This window comes from Hydractinia symbiolongicarpus, chromosome 4 (genome assembly GCF_029227915.1).
Source record: "Hydractinia symbiolongicarpus strain clone_291-10 chromosome 4, HSymV2.1, whole genome shotgun sequence".
NCBI lineage: Eukaryota > Metazoa > Cnidaria > Hydrozoa > Anthoathecata > Hydractiniidae > Hydractinia > Hydractinia symbiolongicarpus.
In genome coordinates this window covers 14,576,542-14,588,721 of record NC_079878.1, presented here as the reverse complement: position 1 = coordinate 14,588,721, position 12,180 = coordinate 14,576,542, and the positions used below count along the sequence as shown (strand labels likewise).

At 33.9% G+C, this 12,180-nt stretch overlaps 3 protein-coding genes across 3 annotated transcripts; all 3 read left to right on the top strand.

The window, feature by feature from the left end:
- The first annotated feature begins 4,987 nt into the window (after window positions 1–4,987).
- LOC130642260 (putative Ras-related protein Rab-33) lies at window positions 4,988–6,476 on the top strand. The gene is made up of 5 exons (XM_057449348.1): window positions 4,988–5,131; window positions 5,176–5,274; window positions 5,945–5,961; window positions 6,093–6,189; window positions 6,417–6,476. Exons 1-5 carry the CDS (start codon window positions 4,988–4,990, stop codon window positions 6,474–6,476), a joined length of 417 nt encoding a protein of 138 aa, XP_057305331.1.
- A 612-nt stretch (window positions 6,477–7,088) lies between these two features.
- Window positions 7,089–8,521, top strand: LOC130642259 (ras-related protein Rab-8-like). Its single transcript, XM_057449347.1, has 4 exons — window positions 7,089–7,112; window positions 7,436–7,714; window positions 7,991–8,186; window positions 8,451–8,521. Exons 1-4 carry the CDS (start codon window positions 7,089–7,091, stop codon window positions 8,519–8,521), a joined length of 570 nt encoding a protein of 189 aa, XP_057305330.1.
- On the top strand, window positions 8,073–12,079 carry LOC130641511 (cytosolic Fe-S cluster assembly factor narfl-like). The gene is made up of 5 exons (XM_057448333.1): window positions 8,073–8,210; window positions 8,579–8,737; window positions 9,072–9,208; window positions 9,857–10,084; window positions 10,589–12,079. The coding sequence occupies exons 2-5, from the start codon at window positions 8,588–8,590 to the stop codon at window positions 11,481–11,483; spliced, it is 1,410 nt and encodes a 469-aa protein (XP_057304316.1). The 5' UTR covers window positions 8,073–8,210; window positions 8,579–8,587; the 3' UTR covers window positions 11,484–12,079.
- The last annotated feature ends 101 nt before the right edge of the window (window positions 12,080–12,180 follow it).

The following is a 12,180-nucleotide window of genomic DNA, read 5'->3' as shown; positions in this document are numbered from 1 at the left end:
AGCTAGACATAGACAGACCTGGTGGTGGAATAATGAGGTTGACCAGTGTATAAAGGAAAAGAGGAAACTTTGGAAAGAGTGGAAGTCAGGTGGTAGTAAAAATATTTACTTAGAAGCTAAGCGTCGCGCTCGTACAGCAGTGTATAAGGCAAAATCAGAAGCAGAGAGAAACAGATTTGCAGATGTGTTAAGAAGGGAAGACCAGCGCAATGAGGTATTCAAGATAGCAAAGCAAATGAAGAAGACTAATCAAGATATTGTAGGTGAGAAGTGTATACGTAATGATGAAGGTGTTTTGGCTAGCACAGAGGAGGAGAAAAGGGTAGCTTGGAAGAATCATTATCAGAGGTTGCTTAACACTGAGTTTGATTGGGACGAGGATAATTTGTCTGATGATGATGTCGTAGAAGGGCCAGCTATGCAGATCAAGACAGAATGGGTAGTGGAGGCTATTAGGAAATTGAAGATTGGCAAGGCTGCAGGAGTATCAGGTATTGTTGCAGAGATGGTAAAAGCATCTGGATATATTGGAGTTGAGCTTATTACAAGTCTTGCTAACCAGATTATAAAGGATGGTGCTATTCCGAGTGAGTGGCAGTCGAGTGTAATAGTGAATTGTTTCAAGGGCAAGGGTGATGCATTAGAAAGGGGTAACTATAGAGGTTTGAAGTTGGTTGATCAAGTAATGAAAGTTATTGAAAGAGTGATTGATAAGTTACTTAGAGAAAGAATTGATATAGATAAGATGCAATTTGGTTTTGTTCCAGGGCGTGGCACTACAGATGCAATATTTTTACTCAGACAGCTTCAGGAAAAGTATTTAGGAAAGAGAAAGAATCTCTATTTTGCCTTTGTAGATTTAGAGAGAGCTTTTGATAGAGTGCCACGTAAAGTTATATGGTGGGCTATGAGAAAATTAGGTGTGGATGAGTGGCTAGTTACGATGGTTCAGTCTATGTACAGCAATGCCAGAAGTCGTGTCAGGATTAACGATTCACTTAGTGATGAATTTAGTGTATATGTTGGTGTACATCAGGGTTCTGTACTTAGTCCTTTGTTGTTTATTCTAGTCTTAGAAGCGCTGTCGATGGAGTTCAGAACAGGTTGTCCATGGGAGTTATTGTATGCAGATGATTTGGTTCTCATAGCAGAGTCGATGGAAGAATAATTTGAAAAGTTTGAGAAGTGGAAGAAAGGACTAGAAGAGAAAGGGCTGAAGGTAAACACAGCAAAGTCTAAAGTCATGATAAGTAGCATTGCAGCCAAGTGCGACCTTGTAGTTGGAAAGTGGCCTTGTGGCTTGTGACTCAATTTTTTGTCAGACTTGCAAGCATTGGGTACATCAGAAGTGCAGTAGTATTAGTGGAAGGTTAAGAGCTGGCATACAGTTTGTATGCAAGCGTTGCAAAGGTGAGATTATAGAGAATGAAGTATTTCCAGCTTTAATGATGTACAACAGTGGCTCGTTGGAGATAGTTAAGAACTTCTGTTACTTAGGTGATATGTTGGGCAGTGAAGGGGGTGTTGGAAGAAGTGTTACTTGCAGGATAGGTTCTGCTTGGAAAAAGTTTAGAGAGTTACTTCCTTTATTGACTAGCAGAGTCCTGTCAATTGAGGTAAAAGGTAGGTTGTATGAGGCCTGTGTAAGAAGTGTTATGTTGTACGGTAGTGAGACATGGGCAGTGAAGCAGGAAGATCTTGACCGTTTAGAAAGGAATGATATGAGAATGGTTAGGTGGATGTGTAATGCCAGTCTGAGAGACAGAAAGAGTCCAGATGAGCTAAGAAGCAGGCTAAGTCACCGTAGAATTAAAGATGTTATCCAGATAAGAAGATTGAATTGGCTGGGGCACTTGGAAAGAATGGAGGAGGATAATTGGGTAAGAAAGTGTAGAGACTTGATAGTTCCTGGGGCATAGCCCAGAGGCAGACCGAGAAAGACTTGGCAGGAGGTTATAAGGGCAGACTTGATAGAGAGGAAGTTGAGTTTAGATCTAACACAGTCTAGATCAGATTGGAAGAGGGTCATTAATATACCCCGTCCAACCCATGCTAGCATGGAAAACGGACGTTAAGCCGAGAATGATGATGATGATGATGAAACGCAGAAATGAAATTAGCGGGAATTTTATCTTTCATAACCTTTTGCAATTGTGCAGCGAACTCCGGAAAGTTTTTTTCCAAATCAGCTATGTAATTTAAAATTACCTTCTGATTTGGGTTAACTGCAACACCACATACAACAACAAAACTTCACTTATACTGACAAACTTCGAACATTTCGCACCGCATGCTTTGATGTACATACAATTCGTAAAGTCTCCTCATTTTTCCAAATTTATGTTTTTTGGTTTAAACAGGAAATTTGTCTGTAGCTCAACATGTCCATTATTGGGCCAAAAACTTGCGTGAACAACGATCTTGCCACGTAAAAGAACACCAATTTTTGAGACTCGGTTTGTAATGTTTGTAATGACTAATTAGGTTCGTTGTATTATCAGCTAAAGACTAAGCTTGGTGGCAGTTCTACTAATACTAATTGGTACTCTGCACGTTTGTCTCATATTTTAGACTTTTTTCTTTTTACACAAATTACTTGCTTGTTTTAGGCACGATTTTCTAAACTGAAATAGCCCAGAGTATATTTTTAATAAAAATGCTTAGTTTAGACTTGACGCTCATGCTGCATTCACTAATGTCTAGGCAAACCAGCGTTGGCATTATACTCTCAAAGCTGTCTACGCCGCTTGTGGCTTTTTGTACTAAATATTTCCGTCTATACGGAATAAAAATGTTGCTATGCAAAGTTATACTCCGTATACGCATGCCTATACAGAGCCGTACTCCGTATAGCTGCACACTTAAAATGGAACAAAACAACGACAAATCAGTTTGGGTTACCATATTTACAAATTTACGGGACGAATATTCCGGTACCGATTTTTAATTATTACTGTTTTTATTTACATTAGTTGGAGTCACACCGCCCGACCCAACTGTGTCTAGTTTTTTCATGCTTATTTTTGAATTTGCGTCTACATCCTGCATAGAAATGTTCTTCAGATCCACAATAAAAACAATGAGTTTTTTGAGTTCAACATTATTTTTCTGGCAGTTTTCACAAAAATTGCGGCCTCTTCCCTTGGAACGATCTGAAAAAGGGCGTTGATTTTTCCTTTCGTTGCCGTACTTTATCTGCTCTGCATTCTGCGCCACTAACCAACTTACTTCAGCAATCTTATTCTTAATTTCAAGGAATTCTTCGGCAAGGACCAATTTTTTTGATGGTTCAGAGTTAAATCTTTAACCTCAAGCGAATTTGAAACTAAGTTTTTTTTTGAACCAAATTTTTCTCTGTGTTCTACTTCGTCTGATACTGCATTAGTAAGCTTACTCAGTAGTTCCTCATCTGTAGTTTCCTCATTTTTTTAGCAGTTCTCTCATTTCGTTTCACACATTTTCATTTTGGAGGCCAGTTTGAATAGCATGTAAAAAACGTGACACAAACAAAACTTTCTGCCTTAGGTTCATCATTCTTAGCACAAAATCTTGGGCACTTTCTTGTGGACTTTGTTTTCCTACGCTGAGTGTAGTAAAAAGTGTTGTAGCATCTTTTTCTTTATAATGGTACCTAAGTATCTTACTCACTTGCTCCAGGTTTAAGTCAGCGGCTTTCCAAATATTGCCTAAGTTCGTTCTCATGCGAGATGCTTCCAAAAACTGCATCTATTAATTCAGAATACCCCTTTTTGACCCCATTTTGAATTTGGAAGATAAGGCTACTAAAAGTTAGGGAGTCTTTTTGGCTTGTTTTTCCAATTTTACCACTGATCTTAAAAGGTTTCATCAAAATATTTTCCATCCTTTCCTCTTCCTCATCTTTGATTTTATGTGGACTTCTGAACTCAGATTTAAACATACTGCCAATTGGGATTTTTGAAAATTTTGTTTTTTTAAAAGACTGGATGACCTCATAAACTTTTTCAAAATACTCTTCCCCCTGATCTGCACTCTCTTCAATTTCCATAGATGTAAGAAACTGGAATATTCTTCTGAGGAGTAGTGTTTTACCTTTTTCTGTTCCAACATCTAACTTCAGTGACAGGCACACCTCCTCCAATTCTTCCTGTGTCAACTCTTGAAGGGATTGAAAGACTTCTTGCTCCTTGTCACCCACTTTTCTCATACTTCTTTAGCAACTCTTTGCTTTTTGAACTGCCCTCTCCTACCAAATGTTGTAAGGTGTTGGACAAGACAAGAACACTTATGTATATGTTGTTGAATATATTATATAGCTCCTCACTAGTTACATGTCTCTTGCCTACTGATACAAGCTAGCACACCCACTGACCATACCTGGACTGTCCATCCTACAGCTAAAGGAGAGTCTTGACTAGAGCCCAGGTGGTCAGGGGAAAATACAGGACAGAACAGCAAAACAAACATGGCTGACTTACTGCCAAACAAATACACAAATGCCATGTTTGCAGGACAGGGAACACTGAGATATATAAATATATCATAAACTATATACAATTTATAGATATATACAAAACAATTCTCCAACACAGACATAGTTTGAAAGCACTTTGGGAAGTGAATATTTAGAAAAAGTGCAAAAATGGTTTGAGACAAACAAATGAAAGCGAACTTTCAAAAAAAGAAATGTAACATAAATTGAACTTTTAGAAAAAGAAAAGATTTTAATCAATCTATTGCTTCCATCTTGGTCTGTAAAAAAATGTTTGTCTGGCTGAGCAATATCAATATTTAGTATCTCACATGGAAATCAATGTTATCTTTGCAGTAAGAAATAATCAAAATATATAAAAAAAGATTTTGTAATAATGTAAGCTTATTCAGTCTAAATTATTGTCACATTGGGCGGTTATTTTCTTAATCTTGATGTTACTTTTTATTGATAAGTTTTTTTTTATTTTGTTTAGGATTATTAAAAACTGTCATAAATAAAGTTGTATTGTTGTGTATGGCTGATGCAGATGATTACGATTACTTATATAAAGTAGTTGTGATTGGTGACACGAATGTTGGAAAGACTAGTATTTTGACAAGATTTTGTTGTAATTCCTTTACTGAGAAATTATCAACTACTATTGGTGTGGATTTTCAGGTATATTCAGAATTTGAGAGCTACTCTGTTTTTACTGGGAATAGGCAATATCAGCACCTTATGGTCATAGTTCATTTGTTGTGTTTTTGTATACGAATGAGGTGCAAGTGGAGCAAACAAAGGACCTTAAACCCTATACCATGGTGAGAACCACAGGGGATTGTTTACAATTTTAGTTTCAGCTTTAGTACTCATTAAGGTGGCAGTAACCCTTTTAAAAATTGAAAATTTTTTTTTCACATAATTAGTTACGAAAGGTTATTTTCAGACTATATATCCATATTTTTTCTGTTATAACACGCTTGTCACGATTTTATGGCTAAAATACTATTATCTTTCACCAAAAATATTCAACCTCAACATTTACTCTTTAAAATAAATTGATAAGTAATTAATTAGTTCTGCCACGCTTGCAAAATTGTACAGAAAGAAATGACGTAATTATTAAAGAGAAACATTAATAACAACAAAGATGGCGCATTATGTAAAAATTTAAGACGGTCTTCATTATGCTACACTGCACGAGCTTTAACTTTCGATAGCACTTTTGTTTTACTTTAAAATTTTCATGCTTTTTCAATTGACATGCTTGGTGAATCATGCAACCATGATACGATGTGCGGAAATCTTTTTATCCGAAATATTTTTCTTTTAACATCGTTCGATGCAGCAGGGGATGCTAACAAAGAATCTTTTTAAAAAAAACAAAAGGTTCATTTAAAAACAAAAGCTAATAAAAAATAACGAGACTGTAAAATGTTGGAGCTCGTAGAAGCAGATTTTTTTCTTGTTTATGAGCAATTTTGTGTTAAGTTAAATCATTTTATTATGTATTAAGGCCTATATTTTCAGGTAATAGTAAAAAAAAATGGTGTAAATAAAACACTGAGTAAATAATTCAGCTATATTTGGACAGCTAAAAAAGGGTTACTGTCACCTTAAATAAAATGTCTATATGCAGTTTTTCCAAACATCTTTTGAAATTAAACATACTTCACTTGCTTGTTAAGCAAATACTGTACCAATTGGCTATTTTCCTACCTAAAAATAAGGGAGAAGTATAAATAGTATAAATAAATCTAGTATAAATGTAGTAAAAGTGAAGTAATTGATAAATGCAGGATCTATAAGGCATTCTATATACAGCTAACGTTCTAACATTAATATATTTTCCCTTCTTTATTTATTATATTATATATTATATTAATAATTATTATAAAACTTGTTTATTAATTTTATTAATTATTATATAACTATAGTTAATAAACAGTTTTTCTGTTTTTAGAGATTGACTTTAAAACTTAGTTCTAAAAAGTCTATCAGATTTCACTCTTTAAAATCATAGAATAAGTTGCAAAAATGTCTTTCTTTCCAACTTCTTAGTAAATATACTTTTGAGATCAAACCAATTCTATTTCAGCATTTCTTATTAAACAGCTACTAAATTTAATTATATTTTTTGCAATTGTATCAGCCTTTGTATTTCTTTCGTCTTGCCTTGTGCTTTTATTTTTGACCTACTTTTCTTGGTGAGTTCCTTATGACTAAATTTATCTACTTAAACAACTGTGTTGTATTTGTAACAGTCCTGTCTTTGTACCATGTCCTATTGTGATGTCCTGTCCTTTAGATGGTCACCACTTTCATATAAGCAATTTGCTTTATAAATGCTAAAAAGACTTATTGGTTTAATTTGTGTATATACATTAGTGTTTGCAAAAAAAATTATGAGTGCATGTTTTAAAGTCTAATCATTATATTGAATGGCTGAAACATTTATGACACCTATATTCCTTATGCAATTCACCACTCACAGTTACACATGATGATGTCATGCATAATTGTGCAAGTTTGAAGTCCAAAATCTTAAGAATCAATCAAGAATTTTTAACAAAAGATATACAAATTTCTACAGTTTCTACAATTTTTCAAGCTCTTTCGTACAACTTATTTTAAAATGGGAGGTATAAGCTTTAAGCAAGTAAAATATTTTTGTTGCAATTTTCTGGCAGTAAAATAGAAAAAAAAAATTTCGATAAAATAAAAACCCTGTATTTTCTGATTTTTCTTTGCATACTGTTGGAGTAATTCACCCAAAATTTGCATTAAAAAACAGTTGCTCATTTTTAATGACATGTGCACCTCACTCTTGAATAAAATTCTTGTTCTCTAGGTTATCTTGACCCATATAAGTGCTAATTAATTTTAATTGCCCCTAATTATTCATGTTTTGACTTGCAAAAAGACAAATTTAGGAATATTACAATCTTGGACATGCATATACATTTGTTTTTTGTGTTTTAGGTTTGTGACATTGAGTTAAGTGCAAAATATCAAAAAATTAAAATAAAATTTCAGCTTTGGGATACAGCTGGAGAAGAAAAATACAAATCATTGACATCAGTGTTTTATCGCAATGCACATGCTGTTATAGTAGTTTTTGACTTATCAAGACAAGAAACATTTTCTAGCATATCTGAGTGGCTTTCTTGTATTAGAGACAACTGCTCAGATGATGTTCAAATAATTCTGGTAGGGAATAAATGTGATTTGGATCGAAATGTAGATGAAAGTGAAATTGAGGTATGTATTTTTTTTACCTGCTTTTTAACATTCTTGATCTTAGTAAACGTAGTAAAGTTCCTCTAACCAGGCATTGTTTTCAACTAAAACACATTTGAAACCATTTCTATGATAATTGTAACTCCAGCAGTACCTCTAGTAGACATGGCTTTTACAACTGCCATTAACAGGATTTGAACAGGGGACCTCTGGTTTTGAAGCACAATGCTCTTTTACTATATTACCCTTATGCTCCTTAAACCTTTCTTAAGAGAGGTAGAAACTATTATTTTTTAGGACTTAGCCTACTTGTACAATCTGTTTTACACAGAAGCCAGTGCAAAGACAGCTGTTAATATTGCAGAAACTTTTGTAAAACTTGCAGAAAATTTGGTTGAACAAGAGAATCAGTTACGTTCACTTCAGTCTATTGACTCAGGACCAAGTAGTTTGTGGCTGCATTTACAAGAAGCTAATACTAAAACACCTACTGGTTATTGTTGTTCTTATATTTAAGGTATCATATTGCATCTTTCTGTTCTGTTCTTTTCTTTTCAACCAACCTGTGTAACTTTTCAGCCGGGTTTTTATTATTTATCAGTCTTCTTATTTCATGATTAAGAATCCCCATGTTGATTACATGGCGATTCCTAGTCATAATTGTGAGCTTTTTAGGCGTTTCGCTTACTGTTCTTTATCTTGAAATTTATTAAAATATCTTCAGCATATAGCTAATCTTCTGTGAATGTTGATTTAGCCAGTCACACTGTTATATTTCCTGCTCATACAGGTATGGGACATTTTATATGTTCAACCTGTCACTTCTAAGAATTTTCTTCCTTTGTTGGGAAAACTCGGAGAAAATAAGATTGCTTTGTTATTTAGGACTTAACAATGTCAAAATTTAGTGGTGCTTTGCAACTTACTGATTTAAATGACTTCATCACGCCTTCACAAGAATGTATCAAACCTGTGAAAGTAGAGAAGTCAAATAGCAGGACAGGTGGTGCAGCCATTAAAATAGAGGCTGATGGATATTATCAGGTCTTTATTGCTTGTTTTTGTTTTAATTATTTTTTCAAACACAGAGAAAAAGTTGACAAAAATAGCTAAATTTGTGCTTGCCTTTACACAATGTTGTTGTGGTAGGAAAACAAATCACTAGTTTGACCGCAAGTTAAAAATTTATATATGTAGTCGATTATCTGATTACACACAATGTTAAAATATCAGTTTAAATGTTATTAATAGAAATTTGTAGAGTTGACAGCAAAAATTTTTTAAGCAAAAACCAAAAAAATAAATTCCTTAAAAAAAAGATTTGCAAAAATTTGTTTAGCAAATAATCTGTCCCTTTAAGATAATACTATCGTTTTAGCTGGATGAAGAAAGTGGTGAACAGGTTCGCCTTAAAAAAGCAGAGATCACATTGAATGACTGCCTTGCATGTAGTGGATGCATCACATCTGCTGAAAGTGTTTTGATTGCTCAGCAAAGTCAAGAAGAGTTATATAAGTAAGTTACCACATTTCAATTTCTAGAAAGGTCTATTTATAACTAGTAGAGTTGACTCTATTTATACTGAACTTTTTGGGTGACAAATATCCTTGGTGGTTGATTTAACCATCTCAAGTAATGTGACGAAATTAAAAAATAGAATGTAGCATAAAAAAATAATTGACTGAATTGAAACTTTTATAACGTCAACCATTTTTCTAAGAACACATGTTTTTACTGCTGATTCTTATGAGTTAATGAGATTGGCTTTTGAGTTAATTTACACCCTACATAAAATTACCATTTGGGATAATGCAGAAGGAGAGTAGTAACAATGAGCAAAGATTTCTACTTCTGGGACATCATTTAACAACACAGTGGACCTGGCAACTTCCAAAATGGGATTTTTACAAAAAGTAGCTTCTCAAAAATATATTAAAAGTAAACATGTTTTGGGTTGTTGGAACTGTATTTTGTAGTTATAAACAAAAGTGAATTGGCGGTGGAATCTCCCCTCACCTGCATTAGATATAGGGTTAAAAAGCATTTTCAACAATAAATTTCAATACCTTGAATTGTATTTAGTCTAAAAAAAAGCAACAAAACCTACAGATCAATTTTTATGATACAACTACATTATATTTTTTATTTGTATATAATGTCTAGGGTTCTTTCAGAAAACCAATCAGTTTCTGATGATCAAAAAAAGATTATAGTCATCTCAGTATCACTGCAATCATTGGCATCTATTGCAGCAAAATTTAATTTGGAGATGAATGAGTGTTTTACAAAGCTTACTACATTTTTCAAGAATCTTGGTTGTCACTATGTATTTGATACAAACACAGCACGGAATATTAGCCTGCTGGAAATGCAAGCAGAATTTGTTGAAAGGTGATGTTTGATTTTGTTCTGAAGAGTATTCTGCATGATACAGTCACAGTTGAGCATCTTAAATTCTGTTTTAAGTCAGCATTAAATAATGCATCCCCTGTAATAATTCATAATATTCACCTTGATACTAAAATTGCTTTAATAAGAGCTTAGTTACTGTTCTTGTGCTGTCTTTAATATTGTTACTAGACATTTCAGTATATTTAAAAAAAAATGATGACTTCCTGTTTGTCTGAAAGGTTTGCTTTATAATGTTTTTTCCCCATTATTCGCAGCCATTTTTTCATGATAGTGAGACCAGATCAGTGTGCATTACAATTCACAATAATTTTTCAATAGCTAAGGTATTTTTTTCTACTTAGTGTCAGGAAAAATGTTTTGTAGTTCTACTAATTTTTTCATCTAGTTTTAACTTTTTTTATGCGTTTTGCCAAAAAGCAGAATAAATATTGCAGTTCGCCTTGCAACTTCTACTATATGTAATTAAATAGTTTATTGTTCCAGGTATCAATCTTCAAAGGACTGCTTGCCTATGCTTTCATCATCGTGTCCTGGCTGGGTTTGTTATGCTGAGAAAACACATGGCCAGTTCGTTCTTCCCTACATCAGCAACACAAAGTCTCCTCAACAAATCATGGGCACAATAGTAAAACATCAATTTAGTAAGATATTAAAAAAATCACCCAATCAAATGTACCACGTGACAATTATGCCATGTTATGACAAAAAATTAGAGGCTTCTCGCGAGGATTTTTACAACGATGTGTACAAAGCGAAAGATGTTGATCTGGTCATAACGTCAATGGAAATTGAAAGCATGTTGCAAGAGAAAGAAGTGGAATTGATTGGATTAACTAATTCCCCCATTGATGAGCAGTTGAGTTTTGTTGATGACAATGGTGTTTTGTTAAATCACTTTGGTAGTACTTCTGGTGGGTACCTCCAACATGTCTTCTTGCATGCCGCTAAACAGCTATTTAATGTTACTATCAAAGACTTGCAATATAAGGTGTTAAAAAATAAAGATTTTCAAGAAGTTTTGTTGGAAACAAATGGAGAAGTGAAATTACGGTTTGCTTTTGCCTACGGCTTTCGAAACATTCAAAATATTGTTCAAAAGATCAAACGGAAGAAATGCCATTTTGATTTCGTGGAAATAATGGCATGTCCTTCCGGTTGTACCAACGGGGGAGGGCAAATACGTGCAGAGACAAAAGAAGGAGCTAAGAAGTTACTTGAGCAAACTGAGACATTATATCGAAGCATACAAACAATTGTACCAGAAGACGCAAAGAAGGACAGAAACATATTCAGAGAACTTGACATTTTAAGAGACGAATTTAAAACGGAATATCATGCGATCGAAAAAGTTAGCAATGCACTCAATATTAAATGGTGATATTTTTCTAGTACATTCAAAATTAAACTTAAATTTGTTGCAACTGAAATTGTAGGTTGTATTTCTTGCTACAATCTTGGACAAAAAAAGAGACAAGACCAGTTTGTTCCTTATTTTTTAAATATGAACAAAAGTGTCAAACAGATGGAGGCCAGGAAGACAGCTTCAAAGTCGCTACACTTGCGGGCCAGAAATACAGCGTGGAAACTTGCTAGTCAGATTCTCTAGCTTGCCCCCACACTTAAATAATCCACGTCAAGGTCCACGAAGGCCCCAAAATTCGTGAAAAATGACCATGCAGACGTCAGCAACAATTAGCACATTTTAAGTTTCTTCTTACTCAAATAGCCTAAGATCCTAAGTGCTAAGTCCATTCTGAACATTGACAAGTTTAAAATGTGTGAATTTAATATAGAAATAACCTACGCAATTACTTGTGGTGGCGAACTTCGAAACTAGCTGTCTTGTCTCAACATATTATGACCAAGATTGTAGGTGCCATACCATTTTTTCAACCTTTGTGTTAATTTACTTTTGTTTTATAATATTTCAACATTTTTTCCAAATCACGAAAATATATAATACACCAATTTCTACATCTTTCCTAATGTTGTACAAACATATCTGCAACGAAAAGTGTTTTGATTGTATAAACTTATCTCACAGTTTTATTAGACTATTTTAACTTTAACAGCAA

Coding starts and splice junctions, on each gene's coding strand:
- LOC130642259 (XM_057449347.1), top strand. CDS start 7,089: ATGGGAGGTATAAGCTTTAAGCAA. Junction 7,715..7,990: donor TAGATGAAAGTGAAATTGAG/GTATGTATTTTT, acceptor ATTATTTTTTAG/GACTTAGCCTACTTGTACAA. Junction 8,187..8,450: donor TAATACTAAAACACCTACTG/GTTATTGTTGTT, acceptor ATGTTGATTTAG/CCAGTCACACTGTTATATTT.
- LOC130641511 (XM_057448333.1), top strand. CDS start 8,588: ATGTCAAAATTTAGTGGTGCTTTGCAACTTACTGATTTAAATGACTTC. Junction 8,738..9,071: donor AGGCTGATGGATATTATCAG/GTCTTTATTGCT, acceptor CTATCGTTTTAG/CTGGATGAAGAAAGTGGTGA. Junction 10,085..10,588: donor CAAGCAGAATTTGTTGAAAG/GTGATGTTTGAT, acceptor TTATTGTTCCAG/GTATCAATCTTCAAAGGACT.
- LOC130642260 (XM_057449348.1), top strand. CDS start 4,988: ATGGCTGATGCAGATGATTACGATTACTTATATAAAGTAGTTGTGATT. Junction 5,132..5,175: donor CTATTGGTGTGGATTTTCAG/GTATATTCAGAA, acceptor TACTGGGAATAG/GCAATATCAGCACCTTATGG. Junction 6,190..6,416: donor TACCTAAAAATAAGGGAGAA/GTATAAATAGTA, acceptor TTCTGTTTTTAG/AGATTGACTTTAAAACTTAG.